The 25,755-nt window shown below is 40.9% G+C and overlaps 1 protein-coding gene across 1 annotated transcript; it reads right to left on the bottom strand.

Annotated features, from left to right (window-relative positions):
• Window positions 1-1,607: 1,607 nt before the first annotated feature.
• Window positions 1,608-23,447, bottom strand: PHF12 (PHD finger protein 12). Its single transcript, XM_053457057.1, has 15 exons — window positions 22,764-23,447; window positions 21,609-21,790; window positions 13,845-13,917; window positions 12,269-12,656; window positions 11,108-11,228; window positions 10,831-10,963; window positions 10,207-10,371; window positions 9,942-10,100; window positions 8,850-9,600; window positions 6,497-6,619; window positions 5,859-6,002; window positions 4,050-4,151; window positions 3,423-3,505; window positions 2,914-3,052; window positions 1,608-2,436 (listed from the first exon to the last, which is right to left on the bottom strand). Exons 1-15 carry the CDS (start codon window positions 22,815-22,817, stop codon window positions 2,096-2,098), a joined length of 2,958 nt encoding a protein of 985 aa, XP_053313032.1. The 5' UTR covers window positions 22,818-23,447; the 3' UTR covers window positions 1,608-2,095.
• Window positions 23,448-25,755: the final 2,308 nt, after the last annotated feature.

Here is a 25,755-nt window from a genome sequence, read left to right as displayed (position 1 = left end):
GCCTTCCTGGTGGTCCTACCTATTCATGCTACATTTAGATATAAGATAATGCCTAGAGAGCATGCAGACTGGGCCACATGGAGGCTTTGGAAGGCCTGTGTCTATTCATCGCAAGAGGTAATCACAGTTTTTGTAGTGGGTACGTAAATGTCTTCTGGGATGTCAATGTTTGGCAATTTATAGGTACTACAACTAGTCAATTTAATCTGATGATGGTTCTCCAGGTTCTCTCAGCTGATCCACTTTTCAGAATGATACAAACAAGATGCCAGTCTTTCTAAAATCTGTAGTTCTGGCCAAAAAAGGTAAAAAAAAAAACCAACACATTAACAGATATCTGAACAACACAACCCTTTCTCTTTCTTGGTGGCAGGATGAGGACAATGGTAGGAAGTACCACTTCCTGAAGTGTATAGACGTTTGGCATAAACTCTGGAAAGACTCTTAGTCGTTCAAATGATGCATTAACAAAACGTTTCAAGACTACAGTAAGCTACAGGTCAGGAGCTATGTGAAGTACTGAAAAAGCCAAGATGAAGCATGATCAAATTATTTCATGACAGTAAGAGTTGCTGCAGAGCTTTGCTCAAAATCTTTCTGAAACTCAGAATACCAGGAAACAGAGCAGTTTAAGGATCCAACAGATGCAAATAACACTGTGTAGAGAATTATTGCCAGCGCTCTGGTGAAACCCAAGTTCTTCAAGATTCTCCTCTCAGATTCCTATAGCAGTTACCTCAGTGATACACTAGCACAGCTTCTAACAGCTCTCACTTTCCCAGAAGGCAATAGAACCTGGCCCAGCATTTTAATCCAATCTCAGAATTAATCTTTGTTCAGAGTCTGGATCAGAATCCTCCTCTCAAATTCTCTAACTAGTATACTACAGTTGAAATGACTGCTCAAGTACTGCTAAACTTTACTTATAATACCTTTACTAAAACATTTAATAATGCTGTCAACTAAGGCTGTTACACCATCCGGTTGCCTTCACTACAATAGATATTTGAATCAAGTTAATATTGGAACAGAGGGTTAGCTCATTAATAAAGTCCCAATACCTGGGACTTTTAATACTTGCCATTTTTTCCGTGACTAATGTGACAGTATCATATCAGAAATGTTTGATCTGTAGGAACTTGAGAAAGTAGAAATAAAACACAAAAAGCTATAGCACACAATCTCAGAAAGAATCATTTTTTATATATATACAGAATACAGGAAAAAAAGTTTTGTAAAATCTAAAACAATACAATTATTTACAATGAAATCTAGCTTGTCCAACCTCCACAAGAAGTGGCAGTGTTACAATAATTAAAAAAAAATATATATATAAAAATAAAAAAAGGAAAAACAAAATAACAGTGACAGACAAGTACGACAAAAGATGTTTTGTTACAACAGACAGGAGCCAAAGGCATCACACGCAGCACTGTACACATTTAAAAATATTAGGAAAGAAAAACAAAGGCAGCCTTCTGTTGTGTATGTACAAAATTATCAATGCTGTTCCTGCTGTCTGGGTGAAGCTAATTTTATTGCAAACATAGTTAAAATGAGAAAGGTTTTTGGGAACCGGTGTTTTTTTATTTCCATTGAAACTGTTTTTTTCAGTTAAATGTTGCAAATTAAGAAGAAATACAATTCTGAGGAAAATAGTTCTATATAGAATGGTCACTGGCACAAAACAGAACAAGTTTGTTGTTGTCTTTATTAATTTACAATGGCATGAAGAAAAAAAAAATTCTAAATGTACTTTTCACGGTCTGCAGAAAGTCTTCCAACTCTTTGATCGTGTCCGGGTAAATCTGCTCTGGGGAGGACTGTGAGTCTTACAATAAAAAAAATATATATTTATATATATTTATAATATATGAAATGTATGATAGAAATATATGTGCAAATGCCCCTAAAAGTTGAGCAAAGGAGAGGGGGGAAAAATTAAAATGTGATGTTTCTTCATATCATGCAAATGTGCAAACTCTTTCTGGCCAAAACAGGGATCCCAGGAGGCCACTGGACATGTTTGCTCTGACGAGTAAAGTTTTAGTTCAGGAAGAGTTTTTTGTCTCGTAAGAGTTCTAGTGTTTGGCTCCTAAGGAACAGAGTTAGATCTTAAGACTGGCACCTGATGAGGTGACTTCACAGACACCTTGTCTTCTAATACCAGGTCTTGTGCCAAGGCATCACTCTCAGCTTTAGGTTGCCTTGTTGCAAAATCTGTGATTGAGAAGAGGAATTGAATGCACCCCAGTTTGATGTAGCTGCCATGATGCAGAAGGGCAGTTCCCTCCCAGCCTGCTCCACTTCCCCCAATGAGGCTAGAACTGCTAGCTTTGCAATTGCACGGTTGCTGATGAGGACCTTGTGCCTTAGAACGCATAACCTCCTCTTCCTTGACAGCCTCTGGCTCTGGGTTTTGGCTTTTACTGCGCTCTAGGGAAAGAAAGAAAAAAATACACTCGTTATAAAAAGGTAGTGAGCGTAAACATGCAACACTAAATGCATCAACCCATCAATGTATGGAATGCTCCTTTAACACTTAAGAACCACATATTTAACACACTGCTAGTCCATCTGCTGACAAATACATATAGCCAGCATAAAGAAAAGAAAGCCAGAGTTTGACTCAATAAAACATTTCTTTCAACGTGACAAGCATCATTTCACCTTGGCAACCTTGCTAGGTGTAAGAAGCATGTGTAATACTACTTAAGCATGCACAGGCTTTTTTATGCTCAATGCATTCCTCCCTAGCCCCAGGGTACATTTGAAAACAACCCGGAAAGGATTTCATGAATTGATGACCACGTTTTCTGTGAATTTCTTACTGGTGCCACGGACCATCGGAGAAATGACAATGTTTTCACAAATATGAAATTAAACTTGAACAAAACTAAGCAAATGACTTACTTATTACGCTTTGAACTTTGGCAACAATACTGCTGGGAGGGGTAGGGGGGACCTTCTCTGAAAAGTCACAGGAATAGAGCACATTGTCAACAGTTGTTCCATGTTCACTGTAATTCAACAGCTCATAATGCTTTGTGTTCTAAAAGGGAGGAGAGAAGAACAATATATAGAACATGAAATACACTGTTACTGTCCAAGTGGCTTCCTTTAATTTTTAAAAAGTAGGAGTGTTTTTAGGGAGGAACAAATTAGATGACCTCATGAGATGTGGTCCGGTCAAGGGCACTAATTACTGATCCAAAGCAGCATCTTATTCCTGGGGGTGTGTCAGAACACATTGTATAGAAGCAGCCCTTCAAGGTTTTCCTGCAATGGGGTGACCAGACACCGTACTCATCCACTTGGTAATTTTTACATCACAGTGTCCCTTTAATATTAAAGTCACTCTTTAACGTCACACTTAAAGCCTCACACTTAGTATAGTAAGGACGATGTGGACATACACTTACTTCATCATAAAAAATACAGGCGTGCTTGCCAGACACATAGTTACAGTGACCGTAGTTTGTAAGGCACACGTCCATGTCTGCTCCTGCAAAGAAAGAGGGGAGAAATATCTGAGCGCATAGGCTTTACTATTTATACTTTTTAGACATCATCCTGATAGGTACAAAGCTATCATCAGATAAATTAGGAAGTTATTTTTATATGACGGGTCCTCCCAAAGCTTTGCAAAGGCTCGGGGAAATAAACATTCCATAAAACATTTTAGAGCCTAGGGGGCTGGATGGACTTCTAACGTCGGCCAGAAGGAAAACAAAAATTACATGACTATTCCTTTAAACATGAATCTCATTAAAACCGTTTATATATATATATTATATATATAATATATAAAGTTCTATTAAGTGACTCACTTATTGTATAAGAAATACAACCTTTGCATTTATATTTGCTATGGGACGAAACATTATGTTCTTGCTTGACTCAAGTTCAATCCAAGGGATCACATTTGTATTAAGATAGTATCTTTTACACAAGATGCACAACTAAAGCCCCACACCAATAACATTGGTCTAGGTACAGACTAGAAGCAAACCCATTTACACTCGAAGAACCTCACCACAAACACCAACCTGTGCCAATATAGAGCGTCCGGTAGCACATATTGACAGGCGCCCCCACACCCATCATTAGAGGGTAGAAAACAGCCCGGGCCTGTACTTCTTTTTTCTGGGCTGTAATAAGATGAAATAGAAAGGTGTTAATAGATGACAGGAAATTATGGACTATTTTAACCCCTTCAATCCCCTATGGACGTACCGGTACATCCAAAAAAAAGCATCCCAAGAATCCCCTATGGACGTACCGGTACGTCCAGCCCTTCTTGCAGCAACAGGGACACATCCCTGCCGCTGCACGGGAGATCAGGCTGTCGTTTGAAACCCGGAAAGCTGTTACATTTTAAACTTTTTACAAGTTTAAAATGCCAGATCGCGCATTCCCTTCCGGGTTGCGTCACAGTTGACGTAACCTGGAAGTTCATCGAGGGACTGGATACCCCCCTGCAGGGGATATCCTGTCCTCCGATGAGGCACAGACGCTGCGATCTCTATGCACGTCTGTGAGGATCTGCATAGAGATCAAAGTGTGATCGGTGCAGGGGGATCGCAGGGAGGGGAGTGAGAAACCATGTCTCTCACCCCCCTCCCGTCCTGAAACGAAAAAAAAAAAAAAAAAAGGTCATTTAAAAAAAATCATTAAAACATAAATAATTAAAAAAATAATAATAAAGTGAGGTAAGTCATGTCATTGTGACATCACTGGCATTAACAACATGTTCAGGAGGTCCCTAAGAGGACCTCTTACCATTTAAAAAAAAATATAGATATATATAAAAAAAAAAAATATAATAAAAAAATCTTACATACCATTGCTCTAGCATAACATCTACCCAGTATAACCCTCCTGCCCCCGTTCACAACCCCCAAACCCGTTAAGCATAAAAATTCTTCAAAAAATGTACACCTTATAGTATGTTCCCAGGTGCTGGGAAAGTATGGAAATTCTATATAAATTAGGTATTTCTGAAATCAGGACACCTGAATTGATAAACTTGGAGGGGATTTTCCTTCACTTTACCTAATTTTGTGAGGATTCAGAGGGAAAATGTAAAAAAAGTTTTTTTTTTTTTCTAATTTTCATTAGTTTTTATTAAATTTCTCATTCTAAATTTTCAGCTAATCATCTAACTATGGTATCAAAAGAAAGCTCCATCTCTCCTTGAAAAAACAATATATAGGTTACATGGGTACACTATTCACAGGAAAAGAGAATAATCGCTGAACCGACATGGGACTTGAGGTACCAAAAGGGATTGAAAGGGTTAAAACTGTGTATAGTGGAAAACAGTTGCTTGCAAATAAAAGTGTTTATCTGCAAACATTCGATTCATCTAGTCTGCCCATTTTTTTCTGATGTAAAGACTGAGCATAATCAGTCCTTGGTCTTGAGCCAGAATAGCTTTATGCCTATAGCATATATACATACTCCCTTACCGTATTAACCTCTACCATTACAGCTGGCAGGCTGTTGGCATTTAAATAAATATGCAATAGGTGAATAAACAATAACCGAAATGTGCACAACAGAACACAGAGGATGACAGAAAGTAATACGAAGGGGCCACAATCCACTGTGGGAAGACGCACAAACATGTATCCAACAAAGATACAAAATTTGAAAGCAGAAATGCAAGCATGCCCATTTTTTCCAGATGTACCCTAATCAGTGGTCTTGTCGTATAATTATGGTAGCATTAAAACTACTCCATACATGTTTCAATGGTGGAAGACTGTTCCTCTTATCTACCTCCTACACAGAGAAGGAAAGCCACCTCACATTACATCTAATCTGCTGACCATCTAGTTTTCTACTCAACTCACCTTCCAAGTGATTGCTTAGGGACGGAGCTGGCTGAGGACGGGCTGCACTTGCTACAGGATGATCTTTGGCTGAAAAGATCTCCTGGATTCTCTGCATGGCCAGGAACTTTACCAGCTTCTCATCCAACAAGTTTATTTGGATTTCTGAAATTAGAACAAAGTGTTGATGGAAACAAAAAGAAGCAAACCCAGATGGTCAGATCACTGTTCTGAACCACTGAAATGAAGCAAGGAGAAACTTTTTGGAAGCTATTTTTTAAGCCACAAAATTACTGTGAGCCCTGTCCAGAACCTCTGCTTTCTTGATGGTCACATCCTAAAACAAAGTTTGATCTACTGATGGTCTGGGTACAGATGTTCGATAAACTGTACTGGAAGTCAATACAATTCCATTCAAAACAGACCAAATCTGGTTAACATATACCATGTACTTTAAGCATATCATTTTTATTCAAAGGGCATTACTAAAAAAGTGAGTTCTGAATTGGTTAGCACTTTTCATCTGCAAATATTTACAAATCAGAAATGCCGTTATATAGTTCCACCCTAAATAATAAAGCTCTTGTATCAGACGTATATGCAAAGCAAATGAGACAGGCGAATGTCCTATGCATTAAAAGATCACAAGCATCACTCACCTCCATTTCCATCCATCAATGTTCTGAGTGAGTTGGTCAGCTCCATCATAGCTGAAGAGTTAACTGTTGAAGGACCAGTTGAAGCACAATCAATAAGTAATGTGCTAGGCCGGACTTTACCATCTATTTAAAAAAAACAAACATAATAAAAACAAATTAGTTCACATGTCAGCAGAAGAAAAGCTATTGAAACTGCGCTGGCATGTCTCTCTTCCATCCAGAAGCAACTAAATTCCAGGAAAGTTCAGTAAACGACCATAAGAGTTTTCAATAGGGTTGAAGAACCAAATCCGAGCAGATGTCAGCAGATCAAATCTAAACACACGTTACATCAGGAGAACTTGACACACAGGACAAACTTTCAGCAAACACTTGTATACATGTAGTGTTGAGTGTATTACAGAAAAACAACTCCATTACTTTATTTTTCATACTAAATGATGGGTCAAATATATAAATATGGTATCCATTGTGTCCCGAAAAAAGCCGGGAGCATTAAATAATAGAATAGATTGATCATCGAGCAAGTTTTTTTTTTTAGACGACATGTCTGAAATCTCGTGACACAAATGGGTTAATAAAGTTACCGGCAGCAATAGAAATGTGGCCAAGACTTGTGGAATTCATTCTGAAAGTCAGACGGTAAGGACTCTCGCCATAGGCTAACCTCTAAAATGGAAGCGTGAGCCTGACACTGTTAACAGAAAGAAATTTGCTCTTGAAATCTAGTTTTCTTCATCCGTAAGGCTGGCAGATCGCAGGGAGAAAGTCTGTCGCTCGGATCTAACAGGTTGCTAACGATTAGCATCACAGTTTAGTCCTGCTAACAATATAATCTAAAGATGGAGGGTAGGCTATAGCTATTATATTCTGGGATACACTGCAAACACCACATGGCTGGAAGGTCTGTTTGATTAACAAAAACATACTATCGGATACATTAATACAGAACAAAGCTAAAATTGCACCATCTGCTGGGGCGTATATGAACCACACAGAGTTTCTCAGAGGGTGGATCTCAGAACGATGGCCAATGTAATAGCCAATTCTTAATTTGTGTGATTGTGAAGTGCCGATGCTTTTTAACACACTTGTTTAGTTGTGTTTCCCTTTGGTAGTGCAATCTTTATTTTATTTGAGTCAGATGACTGTAGGAACTGGGTTTTGTTCCAAGCCGGTCGGTCCTATGATGCCAAACAAACACTACAAGTTGTCAAAACAAATGACAGAAGCTGCGGGTGGAAGAGATGTATCTAAATACAAACACAGATATTGCAGCGGAGTATCTGCCTGCAGAGACAATCTGCTCATACACCAACGGGGAAGGAAAGGATCACGCAAGTACGAGATAAATCCATCTACACTAGTAATAACATTGATGGCTCTTTAAACTCTGAAGCAGAGCCAGACGTGCCATTATTCCATAAACAAGCTGCAGTCTTTTATAGGGTGGGTCGGATATCCTTTAAAGCGAGCCTGTGACTACGTAACAGGTTGGACTTTAAGTCCCATAACTTTTATATTATGCCTTCCAAAGCGTAGAGTAAAAGTTTTCAGCGTTTTATTTTCCAAGATGGTGCTATGGTGAATTGATAGTACCCACAAAAATGTTTTTTGGGCTTTCTTTTGAAACCATATATATTAATGCAAGACATTTTGTATGAGTAAAATTTAATTTTTTTTTACATATCTACAGCCAATTGGACAAAAATAGCCAAGACCTATGAAATTGCTCTGCTTTAGAAACGACCTCATATGCCGGGGATTTACCTCTATTTTGTCAGCATAAAAAGTATATGTATTCCCCAAAAAAGTATACGTTAGTGAAAAGAAGGCAATCCTGGGTATTTTACTAGGGCTATTTTGACACTTCTCAGGCAGTCATTTTACCTCTGTTCTCTTCCTAAATTTGTGACAACTTTTTTTGTGTTTTTTTTTCACACAAATACTGCATGTTGCTTTTTATTTCTTGCCCAGAAAATGTGACTGCAGAAAATAAATAGTATTTTATATTCAGCAGTATCCCAGTTTTTCATGACATATCCCCTACGTCACCGGTCGTTAAGGTATTAAAGATTGTTAGGCAAAAATAAAAATATGTAGAATCTGCTGACTCTCCTTGATTCTTTCAATCCCACCATGTTAAAAAGCTAACTTTCTTCAGTTATGGTATATATTCACCAACTGTTGTGAGTTTTGAAGGAAACCGAGACCCTAAAAGCTCATAAATGCTAAAGACTCCAAAATGTCCCACTCCTGTTACACACAGATCTCTGTGACTAAAACCTGAAACTAGAATACATTTAGTGAATAACCCTCTGACGTCAGCATTTTACCAAGTCACGTCACTCACCTGCAGGTGGCGTTGCTGCGCAAAGCCTGGAGGTACAAGAAGCAGCCGAGGTCACTATGTCTGCTACAGCCTGGGGAGGTGTAAGTGCCCTGGTACCGGATAGAGGGGATCCCACTGGCCTGGCGTCAAGTTGGTTAAGCGAAGGGCCAAATTGTGCTTGAGCAGGTTTCCGTAACAAAGTGCTAGAGAAATCAGGGCTGGTGCAAGAGCTAGGGGGGGTGACAGCAGGCACTGGTAGCCGCTGTGTACATATTGTAGACCCCAATGTATTCTCTGTCTTCACCGCATGGTTCGGGAGTATGGAGGATGTTGGAGGAGTGCCCGATCGAGGGCGTGCTTGTCGCTGAGTCTGTACCGATATAACACTACCTGTTCCTGTCAGACGTTGAGGGTCAGTCAACTGCTCTGTAGCATTAGGGCTAACACTGTAAGCGTGAGGGCCATTTGATTTGGACTCAGTGGCAGCAGGTCCATTTGAGGTGCCACTTGTAGTTGAGAGGCGCGGTTTTCCCACATAAGTAGTTTCTTCCTGTAAAGATGTTGACTGACTGCTATGACATAGCTCTAAAGATGTAGACAAAAGGGGTTTGCCATCAGTGTGCTGGTGAGAATTGGAAACGGAACCATCGGGTGCAATAACCGGTTTGACATCCAACGTGTTAACGTCGTCCGAGATCCAGGACGGAGGCATCTGCTTAGCAGACAAATGTTTCAATATGCTGCACTGGAGTGCAACCACACTACGGAGCCACTGAAAAAGATAAAACTTGGTTAGAGTTAAATGTAATTATGTGTATGTCTCTAACACTACAACATTTCTGTGGGGAAAGCAGGTCTTCTGGCTTGTCTGGTGGATGTAGATAAGTGTTTGATAATGCCTCAGATATATATATATAAATCTACACATATATACCCAATGGTTACAATAAATGAAATTTAGCAAAATTCCTAGTGTTCCTAGTCAGATTTCGTTCTTATTTTTTCTATATTGTGCATAAATGCAAATGTAATTGCCCATTAACATTACTTTGGTTAAGCAAACTATACTTGACGTATCGGGAAGCTTACTTAAAACACTTAAAACCAACTTACCTCTTGTTGCTCTGCTTGGTTAGCTAAGTGCTCAGAGTGCAATAGGTGCTTCTGGGATTCATCTGGGACACCATTACAAATCAATTCCCCATCACGTATTCCTGCAGGAGCCAGTAGCTGCGGAGGGGCCTGGTACTGCGCTTTAATAGCATCAGGAACCTAGAGAGAATTAAAGGGGCAAAGGTTACTTCCAGAGAGAACATACATGTAATAATATATATCTAATAAATAATATTTTCTAATGGCATTAGGATTATCTGCATACCTTAACCGTATGTTTTCTGGCCTGCGGAAGCACCCTTCGGTTGGGTGGGTGTGTTTTGTGGATGCGGTTCAGGAAGTCCAGCTTCACCGCATGTTGCGAAATGCTGTCCTGAAATCGGTCAAACACCTGGCACCGATTACTCAGGGTCATACTCTTCTGGTTCAGCTGCAGTGGGTGAAATATATATATATATACTATTTATGACATATACAATCACACACAAACCCAACATGACATAACTGTAGAAATGTAAAAAAAAAACAATAATAAGCAAAATGTTTACTCCAACAGTTACTTGACACTTTTGGCTCTATTCACTACAGGGAGAGTTCAACTACTTGACTTCGCTTTACATTATGAAGGCCCAATCCCAGTGAGCTTCTGTTGCAGGAAGGAATCACTTTGCAGGCCCTGTATAATGTATAGATAAGTCAGTAAGATTTGTTCTCATGAGTCATCCTTACTGCAGACTTTTGCAAGTCCTGCCCCTTTATAATGAACCATGTCAATCACAACTCTCCAAACAACTGTCCCTTCAGTGAATAGACTCCAAAATCCCTTGCTTACAGACAAATTAAAGTCTAGGCACTGTTCTAAAGAGAAGGCGAGGGAAACACTACTCACCACAATGTGCTCAATATGATTGGGACACATCCAGCGGCCCGCGGGCATGGCAGTGAGGGGTGGATCCAAGCAGTCCATATGAAATAAGAGAGGACAGTAATCACACTGAATAAGAGGTGCCACACGACAGCTCCTAGGAAGAAAGAGGCTACAATGAATCTCACACACACCAATATATATATATATAAAATAAAACATTTGGGGCTATTTGTTTTCATGTCAAGCTAGTATGTGTTTTATGAACACGAAACAAGGCGTCAGATTTTAGTGTTCGTACCGGCTGCAAGTGAAACAGACTTTAGCTGGCAAAGGTACCAAGCCATTGTGGTCCAACTCGTGCTGTGCTTTCTTTACATTCTTTCCGGTCATCTCCTCTTTCCTACGCCGTTTGCTGGTGCCTGTGGAAAAGAAACATCAGGCGAAGGGATTTTTAACTATAAACTTCTCTGCAGACACTAAGGGGGAACATCCATCTTTTTTTTTATCATTACTAGTATCACATTTTCATTAAACAGTTATAGTTTTTGCATAATATGTTTTCAGGCAGCTGTATAGTTAGCCATTTCTTTGGGTTCTAGCTAAGTTATCTTAACCAAATATACCAAACACACTCACTCATCAGTAAACTGCAAACAGTAGAATCGTCAGCCTTTACTACATTAAGGACAGTATGTTTAAAGTCTACAGAGGAACAAACTTCATTAGCATGAGCAGAAAAAGTCACCCAAAACATCACATGACTGATAACAATGGCAGCCTCCATGTGTGCTGATAAACATCATCTATATGCTATGCAACACACCTCTATAGCACGCTGTATTTTACACTCAGAGAAAAATCATTTTTATCCACAGACAACTTTAAACTGCCTTTGAAAATAGCTTAGAAGCCATGACAATCATTTTGAATCTACCCTGTTTGAGGAGGTAAGAGGAGTGGAAGTGGGGTACCCAATAACAGCTTATATTGAGAATATGGCCAAGCTGATGCTAGAATGGATAACAAAACATATACAATTCATCTCAATGTGTTAAGGTAAGCTTATATAAAAGTACCCTATTTATCCATTTGGTGTTCAGACTCAAAGCCTTTCCCCAGTTACAAGTAACATAATTGTATTCAAAGCAACTGTAAATATTTTTCCTCCCGGTATAATGGAGGTTATGCCTAATAAAGGTCTACGGGACACAGCTGAGAAGGTGGTTTTATCATAGCCACCAATTGAATGTTTCTGCCAACTGGATCATTTGGTTGATTGCCATAAGTATAAAAGTTATCCTTTTTACTCTTAACCTGATATGAACAGCCTATCCACACGTCCAAGAACCCATTTAAACACTTTTCCCGGTCAAGAAGGAAAATTTAAAGCAGACTGCCTTAATTCTGGCACTGTCCTCTATTGTGAGGCATATTCGTCACACAGATTCCCGGGACTGACCTGGAAGTGCTGTGGTGCAGGTAAGTTCGTTGGGCAGCTGAAACTGGGTAGGATTCCTCTCCATGGCAGCAGCAATGAGGAGCTGAAAGGGTCTTTTGAGCTGAGAATGTCCATACTCTGCTTCCAGAGAAGGGGGCTCATCGTCTACATCGATCATGTCCTCATCCACATCATTCTGCTCGGAAATGGGAGTATCGGTGCTGGCACTAGATGTAGGGGTGCCAGGACGGCTCACTCTTCTCTCCAGCATCCTGGCTTGTGCAAGAGCCCGGAAGCTGCCAGCAGCACGTTCCGAGAAATCCAAGTCACTGGTTGGCGACACCGTCCTCCTTCCATACTTATCAAACAGGCCATTTACTTGGCCCAGCTCCTTCTTACGCTCTCGTTTCTACAAGAAATAAAAATCCAGCGCTTAGTGTTTGTGTAAATATCAAACTGTATGCTGGGTTACTGCATTAACAAATATGTTACCGTCAACAGGATTGTACCTTCAATATCAAAAGACTGCAAATCTTCAAAATATTTAGGCCAATTAATTGTCACAAAGGAAAAATTGTGTCTTCTGAAAAGAAATTATTTTTCAGCCCTGGAGGACACGTCTTATGCGATACTTGCTCTCAATTGAAAATTTATTTTCAGAAAATCAACATATGAAATAATAAATTGGTATATCTGAAACGTGCAACTCTAAAAAGGAATATCAAGTTTATCGCTAAAGCCAAGCAGGGGTTTCACAAAGGGTAAAAAAACAAAACAACACAGCTTGGGACCTTTAAAGAATAAATCAGAAATTCTCCCTTATGGTATAACCACAACATAACACATTTGCCCAATTATAAGATGACCCTATTATTATACGATTACTTTGAATCTTATCAAAAGGAAGAAAAAGTCAAAAATATAGGATGACCGAATGGGGAAAAACATTTTATACATTATGTACAGTAGTGTGTGGAGGTGGTAATTGAATTCATATAACATGTGTACAAAATCTTGTATACACATCTGCCTGTCAGTTGCTTAGAGAGGAGGGAAACATGTCCCACGATCCTCAGTCAACCTTAAGAGAATCATGGGATATGTAGTATAAAGATGCCCTTATTTAAAGCGGCTCCTCTCCACAACTTGTTAAGAGGAGCAGAGTGATGGGCAGGACTGGGGGAGATTATTACTATGCGTGTCGCATGCCTGCTCGCAGCTCAGCGTTGCAAGTCTTTGAATGCACGTGAGTGCGTATACACGTCCTGGGGCTTATAGTAGGGTTCTGATTCGGCAGAAGTGCTATATCGGAGCGTCTATCCGAGGTTTGAGTAAAAGACAAGGTTGATTTTTCAGAAAAAAGTCTTATAATCAAGCTGATGGGCAACAACTAAGCGCTCCATGCATGGCAGAGTTATTATAGCACACAATATGTAACTTAACGCATTTCATTGCCCTTCTTCATAAAAGCTCCAAGCACGTGCTTTGGATATTCCAGAGAGGGCAAAAGCTAAGATATGCAAGGCATGTATATATTAAAAAAAAAAAATGAAGGATTAATAAAAGGTTTAATAACTTTGCTAGTACAATGACTTACCTTCCTGCGAATGGTGCAGCGGTGACACATCCACTCCCCCGGGGGCAGCATCTCCTCGCTTAAAGGGGGGTTGCTGTAAGAGAAAAGTATATACATGTGAACACAACGTAACAGATAAGGGGAGCAACATTACATTTCTGTCCTTTTCACCAAGGAAGACACATACTACACAGAAAGTTGGAACGAATAATAATCATTACATGCTAAACAAAAGTGAAATGCTTAGTGTTGTTCTAGCAGATTTTAGCTCAGGTTATCAACTTTTCACTGTTATTTTAAACATGGGAAAAGGGTGGGGGACTAATACTCTAATCCCGTTAGGTGACTAATCACTTCAAATAAATGGCACCCCTGATGGCAAACACACATTAAAAACATTGCTTCCTAAAGCCATAAATTGCCATAGAATTATAACAAGTAAGCCTGCAAGTGATTAAAGTTTAGTAGAAAACATTGCTATCCATGTTAGAGAAAACCATTTCCCCCCCAAATACGACTGTTTTCACGTTCTGCATCTGTCGGTGCAAACTTGGCATGTCGTTCAGTGAAGCACAAAAGCCGCACAGCTGAGCCGCGTCCATACCGGCCCGACATCTGTCACAAGTGAATATTTGCATTTCCCCCAAACCAATACAAGTTGCAAATCCATAACCCATGCGCAAGCGTCCTCCAGCCAGTTTGTTTATCACTGGAAACAAAGGCCGCAAAGGCTACGTAACGCTGTGCGCCAAACGTAAGAGGGGGAGCTGCGCAATATATATAATACAGAGAAGCCTTTTCATTGGCTGTGAAAGTAGTTAACCCCTTAAGGACAATGGGCGGTCCCTAAACCCATTGAAAACAATGCATTTTGTCATTAAGGGGTTAATTTTTTTTTTTTTTTTTAATGAAAGGACGTTCCAGAGAAAACATTACTGGTAGTCTAGCATATTCAGAAAACAAACCTTTAAACATTTTAAACCATTCTGGGCTCCACCTATAAGTGCCTGTTTTTTTTTTTTTTTCGTCACATGACAGAGGTTCCTGGCTTATTCTCTTCAATGTTCTTTGGATTTTCTTTTAATGTTAAAGGAAAATATTTATATTTCCACGGGACCTGCCTTTTAATTTTGTTGTGTGTTGTGTTCGAGAACGCACATTAGTTTGGCCACCAAGTGGTTACTTTTCCAGATGACCTTTTTCATAAGCCTTCTAGCCCAGTATTTTTCTCAGATCAAAAAGTAAACAGCAGGGGAATCGTACACGGTCTAAACGCTAGATATTACTGACACCTAAATAAATGTAGTTGATATTTTTCTTTGGACTTATCGACCCCATTTATTAGAGCGTAACCAATACATGAATATTCAAGACACGGTTAGCATTTTGGAAGTGCTTAACATACCCACTAATATCCCCGGAGCCGCATGGCCCGCTGCCAGCCCACGGCCTCCAAACTCAAGTCTATACATGCAACAGAATTCATGAGACGGAGACAATGGCTTCCTTAGTCTACAGAACACAGCCGGGTAGATGGGGACGTGATGGTTGGCCCTGTAGAGCCAGACGACAAGCTGACTGCAACGATAACACTTCCTTGGACCACAGCATTTCCAGGTCATTGCGATTACACAATGCGGACACGAAACCATATAATCCAATATAACCAGAAGACTATTAAAGCTGTAAACTTGAAGCACTGCTAGGACTTAATGGTAATATAAAGGCCTTGGTATGGGATGCACTATTTGTTATACCCTGTTTACAGAGTATGGTGGAATATGTAAGCATCAGATTTAGCCGCACAGTGTCTTATTTGGACATTTAAAATTGCAAATTAGCAAAATGAAAATACAAGTTATGTACAAAAGTGGTGAAATCAACATATCAATCATATGGCTTTATTGCATGATATTTTAGGTAACTTTCCCACATAAAGACTCAGCATGGTGACCAGCCAGCAACAGAGCTAAAAAAATCTGCTAAATTGCCCAAATTTGAATCAGAAGTGCCAGCATTAGCAAGAGAAATACGGCTTTCTGGCCCCCAGTCACCAGTAAGCGGCATTTCATCAAGCTGCTGGGTCCTCAAGCGCAACGGAAACGAAAACTCGCATCCTAATCTCACAGAAGGTCTGAGCGCGGTGCCAAGCATGAAAAGGCAGAGAAAATGTTTCCCAGCTCGATGAATGATTTCGCCTTCTTCGTCTTCTACACAACGTAGACAAGAAACGACGACGAGCAAGTAACAAAATAAATCCAGCATTGGGCAGGACCACCTATACAGCCCTTTTCATTCCGCAGACACGTAAAGAGCCTAAACTAACCCAAAGATTTCCTGCAGAACCGGCAAAAAGTTTCAGTGTTAGAAACTCCATTTTGAATTCTGGCATTCACAGTCCTATCTTACTTGTTTTGAGACATGTTATAAACTTTCTGTCAAGAAAAACTGCAAACATGTCAAAATTAGTAGTAGCATGTGGCACAACACAAGAGATCATAAAAGGCACAGAACGTGTATGAGAATTACCCCCATCCACCCTAAACAGCAAAGACATCAGAACGTTTCGCTTCTGTTAGGATGGGGGAAACCTGGTCTGCACTCAAGGTGCCTGGAAAGTACAAACAAAATGTTCCCGATGTAGAATGTAGTAACCTGGTTTAATGCCACAGAAAACTGATCAGTTGGGTACTTACTAGGTCAGTGAATGAGGAGCTGATGCGACAATGACACCCGCATGACATCATCCGTGTGACAGCACACCATGCCTTCGCTGCGTATTTGTACAGTGAAGCAATTTTGGCAGCAGCTTTGTCTTTACAAAGATGTCCATTAGGTTGCAATATGGAATAACTTGCAAGAGCCATCAGCATGAACACAGAGCCATCACTACATGACTGGGCCCCAATACTCCCTAGAACAACCTGGACAGGGGTGTTCTCATGCACAGAAGCAGTCCGACACGGATGTTCTCATGTTCGACTGTCAAATTAAAAGAAAACAGAAACCGAGGGCCTTGACATTCACTATAAACCAATTGCTACGTAAACGGTTGCTAAGGGCCAATCAACATTATTTCCCAGATCCTACGTGACAACGGACCTTGTAACCATACCAACCAATGTTTATTGGGTATTTCCAAAACCTGTCGAATAGTGAACTGTATATCCATTGAAGCCTACGCAGGATAGACAGATGAGGTTACAAGCAATGTCTATAGTATTGCTATAGCGTGATCCTCACGGAGTTCTCAGCTTGTCGTACGGCCTCCATTCCACCTACAGAGCCATCCTGTTTAGATGGATTAGCTCCTTTGTGTCTGAAGTGATCACTATGATACTTCTACAATACAGGTGCTTTGCGTGTCACTAGAAAACATTTTCAGATAGAAAGCCTGAAAATCAGTATATTTTGTCTGCGTTTTGAGGAGACATGGAACCAACAGGCTTACACATAGTAATTTAGGTTGAAAAAGTTCAGGTTTTGACAAACCTTTGTACATATACTTCCTGCTTTAATTCACAATAAGGCAAAAAAAAAAAAAAAAAAAAAAAGGGAGTCAAGAAGGGGGGGCCCTTCTTGACTCCAAGTAGGAATAATTTGTGTTTTTTTTCCCCAGGAAAAGAAGAAGTGGACAGCAGTTACTTAGAACACGATAGGATAGAAATGATCACTTTAAGATGCAGATGTTAAATTGGTAAGACTAAGACAAACCAATACATTCAGTAAATAACTAGTTCATGGAATTTTTTTCTCTAGATGTTCAGTAAGCACGCTTCATACGCAATATGCCATCAAATGATTAATACAGTAACATACCCCAACATTCTTACAAGATGACATTGTTACTATGGAGCTGCTGAAGATCATCCAGTTGTGATTTAGAATAATCAATTGCTTAGGACGGCCATCTGGGACTCGCTGAGCTGAACATCATTAGAACAGAACGTTTAAAGCTTGTTAGAAGAAACAGGTAGATTCCCGGCGTACCGCACTGATGGGGCAGCCATCACGGTACAAGAGCGACAATTCTCCCTCACATCTCACAAAACAAACTATGCCGAGAGATTTACGCATGCATGTGATTTTTCATAAATAGCAATAAATACGTCTACATTTTGACTTGCTGCAGATGCCTTTGAAAATAATGCACTATGGAAATCTCATATTATTGTGGTGACGATGACATGCAGATCACGGAATGAAGTTAAAGGTCTGCAGCGCTAGCTACAATATGTACACCATCCGCAAAATGGAATCACGTTTACATGAAGCGTATGAAGCAATACAAAGCCAATAATACACAAGACAAGTGAATAGGTAAACTGACTGGATAATGGAGAACGGCAATTTCCTGTATGGAGGGTAATCTTGGCTCTATCCCAAGGAGAGACTCACTGGTGACTCCTGCATTGTCAGGGAGTTTGGTCTCTCGTAGAGAGGCAGGATCTCCACTAATTTTAAGTATTTACCAAGCCAGGGGTCAACAAATATGGTTTGGATCTTACAACCTGGCACCAGGGTTTGTCGAGCCATACACTAACATACATTTACACACTCTAACACCATACAGTAACAGACACACAAACACCTTTTGCTCGAACGCTAGCTTTCTACGCTCAAACAGTATATGCTGACATACAGTATGGCATTAGCATGAGTGTGTAGGAAACAATACATGCTAGCGCCACACCCATACACACGCACAAGCCACCACTATAAATATATAAAAATAGACACCAACACTATGGACACACTGAATTTGGCACCACAATACAGTAGATATACTGACTGGCAAAATAATTTACACACACAACTAGCACTATACATACAGGTATACAACACGGACACGCATACTACATACACACTCACTGAATCCATCACTATATACACACACACACACTACTACCCTGCTCACCTGCCACGTCGCTGCCTATTTGCTGCCATCACAAATCCTGCACACTATGCTTTCTGGATTCATGATGGCAGCCCTCAATTTTAATTCATAACCCCCAAGGAGCTTCAGTGAGAGCCACCAGGGTCTGAGGACGTATGCAGTGTCTCCTGTAAGAAAGGACATGTGAGGATTTATTTTATTCCACATTATTGCAGTGCCTAACAAGGAGAGAAAACGCAGCAAGATAGTACTGCAGACATGACAATAGTGTCATTACAAAAAAAATGTGCATAACTGCTACAACAAAATATGTTTGAGTGATATTTGTAGCAAGTGACCTAACTTTATGCAAAAGCTACTTTATCGACACGTTATGGTACACTGCGGCTTTCTGCCCCAGTTGGGTGCAAAAAAAAAAAAAGAGGCAAACAATTGCAAGGAGCAGAAAACAATAATTTAAAGGGGATACCAAGTTATTACTGGTATTAAATTACATTTGCAGTTTAATTTTTAGAAATATATCCCTTGTACACAAAAGATGTGATAAACATCATAGGAATACCACTAGAGAAACTCCCTCTATTAACCTTGCTCAAAGAAATGGTATGGCCCAGTAAATCTGAAAGGGAAGGCACAGTGCTCGGGATAGGCGAGAACCTGCTGCGTCTCTCATCAGTTCTTTATTTAACAGAACTTTTCAGCAGAAGAGAATATGATCGCATTAGAAGCCACTATGTAGGCTGGGGGAGAAAGTAAAAGAAGCTCAACAGTGATGGAAGAGTATAATAGAGGAGCAAATGGTAGAAATCAAAACTTTTAAAAAAATGTATGCCTTTAAGTTGCTTAGAGGTGGATTAGTAGGTTTCCCAGGAAGGAATACAATGTAATATAAAATACAACATCTTGTTAGCACATCAGAGTGCAGCCATATTTTGTAAAACGTGGATTCTGTGTATACATTTTTATACGTAAATACATAAAAGTCAAACAATAAAGCTACACTAAACCACTTCATGTAAAAGCTGACGGTGAAGTACAAATTAACACATGCTACCGAAGGGCATAAATAACCATATTAAGAACATTAAAAGCAGCCTTGTTACTCTGATAACACTCATGCTTCCAAAAAGGCTGTTGACATCTATAGATCTGTGCAATAATGCTTCCAAAACAGTAAGGTTACAGAAAATTACTCTAATCAGGATTCAAAGCTTTGGCTTCATAGCATTCCAAAATTAGAAAAGACAGCCCTAACCAAATAATAATAAGAAGAGTAAACCTCCGAATGCCCTTCTTACTGGCCGACAGTGACTGTGCTGACTGTGATAATATCTCTATATAACTGCCCTGGAACCAAGAAGCTTCCAGAGGTCAAATGGGGTAACCAGAGTCTCTCTCTGCAGAGATAAATGCAGACTCACCACAATTCTTCCTGCACAAACTACCAGAGTATATTTAGAATATGGTAGACGGTCAACAAAGTTGTAATTCACATAGTATTGTACATTTCCCTAAAATGAAAGCCGTCTTATATACTCCACGATAAGTCACAATATGAACCGGTATCCAGAACACACTGTATACACTGCTATTCCTAACACATTTTAGCAGATTGAGCACAGATCAGTGAAAAACTACATGACTGGACTAAATTGGGCTATCCAACCAGAGCGTAAAGACAATTTAAATAAATGCGGCTTTTATTTACAAAAACGGGAGAATTTAAAACAAAAACTAGGTCCATCAGTAAAGCTAATAATGGAGACCCCAACAATGTTGGCTTTTCCCTCCACTACTCAATCTGTCCCCCAGTGGTATGGTTGCTCCCTACTGAAAACATTAACATATCTGGACTAGAAAACACAAGGCTTTTAATGTGCAAAGTGAGCCAAGTAGCAAACAATCAGCCTTTTACACCGCAGTAAAAGTCTCCCTGCCTTATTTAGCAAGCAGCACCAGCTTTAGCCCAAACCCAAGAGAAAGGGAAAGCTGGGCTTAGTGATTAGGTCCCTACAGCTGGACGCGCAGTTTAAAGAGAGCAAGAAAAACACTGCAAGCCTTGTCCTGATCTGTGTACCAACAGCACATGCGCCTCCATCACTGGCTGATCGGAAACAAACCCGCTTCCGGTGAACTTCCACGGCGTAACAAAGTAACCCAACAGAACGGCAATCATCGCGCCAAGTGCGATCATCAACTGATACATTGTTACATTCACGTACGAGCCGGTCAGGGGCAGAATAAAAGCCGCGGTTACATTAACCCTCAGTGAGGTGTCGGACGGCATCATGCTGCTGTATATCATATTTTGGACAGCATTAAATATACGTTTAGGCAGCTATAAGGGAACACCCCTTTAGCTTATTCACGCAGATCATGTGACCGCAAGCTAAACAAATTCACTGGAGCGGCGACAGGCGATGCATATTTCCCCGAACAAATCACAGGACACCATGAACACGGCCGCCGTGCCCCCTCCCACCGTGCAGCAGCCGATCGAAAGCCCAGGCGCGTCTGACAGTGTTTACAGATAACATGCTTCTTAACGTAAACAATGCCCATCGTACCGAGCAAGCAGTGTTCGCGGGGCTTATATTACACATCGTGTACTAAGGGAGAGGTAAAGGAGGAGTGTTTTTCACATAACTGGCCTTGGTGTAAAGAATGAAGTAGGCACTCCAGTGTGCGGAGAACTGCAGAGAACCATAACCGCTCATACGAAATGCTACGAAAACATAGCCAAACACACGTAGAGGATTCAGCGACATAATGCATCAAGACACAGGGGGAGGTGGGGGACAGACCCTAGTTCTAGGAGTACCTAGAACGTCTGTCTGCAACAGTGAGCAGCAGCGCCCCCCACCGCATGTTACGTGTGTTACACTCACCAGCACTGGAGATGGAAGGCAGCCGGGCAGTGGTCGCAGCACAACAGATCCCCTCCTTCTTTGCAGCTATCACAGCTGTCATGGTTGGTGGCTCTTCCGCTTCTCCGTGGCTCTTTCTCCGGCTTTCTGCTTTTCTTTTCGCCTTCCTCACTTTTTGGGGGTGCCAACAGGGCTTGGATTTGCTGGATGAGGCAAGGGAGGAGGGGGAGAGCATTTAGGATAATGAAAAGCACTGCCCCCGGATCCCTTTCTATACCCTCCTGACATGGACGGCATGACAGACTGTATACACGGTGCCCTCGCACCCTTCTCCCTTACTAGCATTGACACAAGACAGGGGTGACATGCAAAGAAATGCACCGAGCTAAAGCGCCCCCTCCAAGTTACTGTACGGTCTTACTGCGCATGTCAGCGCCGACCCTGTGTTCAGCCCCATCCTTGCCATGTCTGCATAAAGGGATAAGATGGTAACCAACGCTTAATACCGACTGAAGGAATGCGTGTATATTAGCAATACAAAAGCGACCCAGCATTAATCCATTATAGGATCGGACAGATGCATCATTTACATTCACATGCACGACTTAAGCAACAACTCTGATCTCTAGACCCCCCCCCCCATCACCCTGAGCACATTAAAAGACACCATCCTGCATAAGCTTGGTTTCCACGCAGAAAACTCTCAATATGCATTTTAAGGTTTGGTGGAGGATAAACTGACGCTGGAAGGAAACGATATTGAAGCCAGAGCTGTAAAGCTGTGGCCTCCTCCCACCTTTATTGTATCTCCTGGAGGCGAGGACTGCACAACCTTGCCATACACTGACTATGCAGACACACCAAAACATACATATATATCCACACATTCTCTATACTGTATACCACTAGCAAATGTTACCCGCTGGGTACGTGCAGAGGAATGCTTTTCATTAGTGTTCCGGAGGCGTATGTATGACACTGCACACATTCATCTGGCGCAGAAACGGTTAAAACAAAACTTGGTCTTTGTGATTCACATGGGGAGGAACGCACCGTTCACACAGACTGAACGGCAGCGATCTGTGTACACAATGCCTGTCACCCATTTAAAGTTCACATTACAACGATAAAGTGATCTTCCAAAGAACCCGTATTATTCCGGAAACCGCTCCTTACCTCCATTAAACCCCCAGAGGTGTCCAGATCGTACACGATCGTCTTGGTCTCCATGATGGTGCCCCACAGACAATCCAGACAGGAGCAGAGGAACCACCCCGCCCGCGGTATTTAACGTGTTATAGACAACAAATAAAAGATCCTAGGAGGGCAGCTGGACCCTGGGAGGAAATCCGAGGGAATGGAGGTTGACTTCACCTTCCTGGGGATTTACCCCCACTGAGAGGACGTGGGAGTCCAGGGACAGCGGCAACAGCAGAGGAGGCCGAGTAACGGAGACTAAGAGAAGGGGAAAGGAGGGAAATGGTGTCCTAGTGATGCACTGTCTGGCGGCCTCGGGGTCTCCTGCACTCAAACAGAAGAAATCCACGTTCGGCGGGGATAAAAGGACGAAACGTTCCCTGCTCCGAGTATGTGGCGAGGCCTATTACGGGCCTAGCCAACCTGCCGCCGGTTCCTTCTTCTATGATTGCTTCGGACGGCGGATAGCATTAGGGCTCCGGCCATGTCGGGCCCGTTGCTTGCGTGAATGAGGACAGGCCGTGGGGGTGGGAGGGAATGTCGGTGTCTAATTGTGGGGGTTGCTGTTGAGGTCCAGCTCCTTCCGCGGCTGCTTACGTGAGTCTCCCCCTCCCCCAGCGGCGGCCGCGCACTTGGCGCAAAGTGACTGCGCGGGAGACAGCCCTGTGCGCATGCGCACATTGATGAGGCGGGACATCGCGCCGCTACACGGGAGGAGGGAGTTTGGAATGGCTGATTACGTCACAAGCTATGCGCTGCCTATCTTCTTACTAGGGGTATGCAGTGCGTATTCTTAACCTGTCAAAATATCGACGACATAGTGGATGTGGCAAAGAAGACATCAATACTTTTTTTTGGGGGGGTCGAGCCGTTTATCAATGTCTTGTGTCGTATACAATACGTCATTACACACTCTCCTCTTATCATTATACACGCTTTTAAAGTGTGCCTAGTATTTTCTGACTCTATGTTTTGTCTTATTAATGTGCGTTTTTACTTTGTGTTACTGTCAATTGTTATGATATTTTGAAATGGTGATTTACCAACAAATTATCATGCATTTCGTTTTACAGTCTTTTCTTTTCAATTTTAACCTATGGCGCGTATGATATGTGGCGTGTTCGTGGACTAGTCAATAAAGCTGATTGTAAAAAAAAATGTTTTTCTCTGTGCAAGGCCTCAGGCTCTCCTCTCCGGAAGCCTGCGGTGGCACTTCCGCCTAAACCGTTTGTTTTCCTGTGGAGAAATTGTATTTGCTTTGTGGTTTACCTTTGTACCAACATGTAGAAAAAAGTGTTATATAGATGCAATCTAAATTGTAAGTTGATCTGAACGGGGCCCTCCTTACATTTTGTTTATATTGTTATGTCCTGCTTACCATTGTACAGCGCTGCAGTATATGTTGGTGCTGTATAATTAATGAAAAATCTATTTCTTAGAAGTGTGATCACTCTGTTTATGGTCCTGCAAAAAGCCAGAAGGCTTTTTTTATCCGAGCTCAAATTAAATCTCACCAATAAAAGAATAGAAACTTTGTCTTATAAATGATGCTGTTTTGCTGTGTTCCACCGTTCATCATACTGGGACTGTGACAAGCAACTTTGTTATGTAAATGTGGAGTAATCCATGAGTTTACTCAATTCTGCCAGATGGGATAGTTACTTTAATATGAAGTGTTCATAGTTGTGCCTCTCTGGCATCACTCTATGGCCTGTGTTAAGTTGCAGAAATCCTTTTTTTTGTGGGCATTAAATCTTCAAGAATGGCGACGTTGGCCTGTATATTTCATACAAAGCAATTGTTTTTTTCACGGTGGAACAGTGATTCTTGCCTCACAAATACTATGAAACAATACACAGCTATTGTTGCCAAATGTTCTGTTTGTATTCTATGTAACAAAAACAAATGTTGTAGTAAAAGCTACAGTTTCAAGTAAAGCACACTGGGCTTTACAGAGACACCCAGTGGTTAATTGTGGCTATTGCATAATTGAAACAATTACATGGTAATATAGCCCCACTGTACCATAAGAAGATGGTCTTTAATCAAACATGACGAGTCAGCATAGAAAAAAAGATGTACAATAACACAAGCTTTCAGGACTTCAGATGCCTTTTATTCAGATTTGTAAATATAAACTAAAGTGTTTATAAACTGGTAAAAAGTTTCAGTTATAACCCTCCTCACCTGTTGTTTCTGTAAGTCAAATTGTTATGCTATATATGCTACTTGTTATGTCCTGTCTTCCCATTCTACAGCGCTACAGAATATGATGGCGCTATTTAAAACAATAAATAATAATAATCTAGTGTAAGCAGATGGTTCACGAACATTTTGAGTTTGATCATTTTAAATGGCTTTAGACACCTAGCCCTTAATAAATAAAAAGAACTGGGATATGATAATATGAAGACAGACATTAATAGCAATTTTTATTGTCAGCCCACGTTTGTATTGCTGAAAATCTTCAGACATTTTTTGGTCCTTGGCCTTGTCTTAAGTTCAAAGTTAGTCTTGTTTAGCTTCTTTAAATTCCCTCCATCAGCAGATCGGGTTGGCAATTGCCCCCCCCCCCAAGATAGATGGAGGCATGCTCCGGGAGTAGGAATAAAGAGGTAAGTCATGACACCTGGGTATGTTACTGTTTCTGGGCATGTTAGTGTATGTTATTATGTAAATGTGTCTTTGGGTATGTTAGTGGAAGTGTTTCTGGGTATGTATGTGTGTATTTTAGCATGTTAACACATGTCTTATGGGTATGTTAGTGAACACGTGTCTGTCTGGGTATGTTAGTGTGTGTATATGGGTATTTTAGTGTATGAACATGTGTTCTGGGTATTTTAGTGAACATGTGTCTGGGTATGTTTGTGTGTGGGTATTCTATTGTGTGAACATATCTTTGGCTTTGTTAGTATGTATGTGTGTCTGGGTATGTTAGTATGTGTCTTTGGGTATGTATGGTTGTGTTGGT

Source organism: Spea bombifrons, chromosome 2 (assembly GCF_027358695.1).
Source record: "Spea bombifrons isolate aSpeBom1 chromosome 2, aSpeBom1.2.pri, whole genome shotgun sequence".
Taxonomy (NCBI): Eukaryota; Metazoa; Chordata; class Amphibia; order Anura; family Pelobatidae; genus Spea; species Spea bombifrons.
This window is presented reverse-complemented; position numbering and strand designations above follow the sequence as displayed.

Coding starts and splice junctions, on each gene's coding strand:
- PHF12 (XM_053457057.1), bottom strand. CDS start 22,817: ATGGAGACCAAGACGATCGTGTACGATCTGGACACCTCTGGGGGTTTA. Junction 11,229..12,268: donor CTGCACCACAGCACTTCCAG/GTCAGTCCCGGG, acceptor TCTTTTCCACAG/GCACCAGCAAACGGCGTAGG. Junction 10,372..10,830: donor ATCATATTGAGCACATTGTG/GTGAGTAGTGTT, acceptor CACCCACTGCAG/CTGAACCAGAAGAGTATGAC.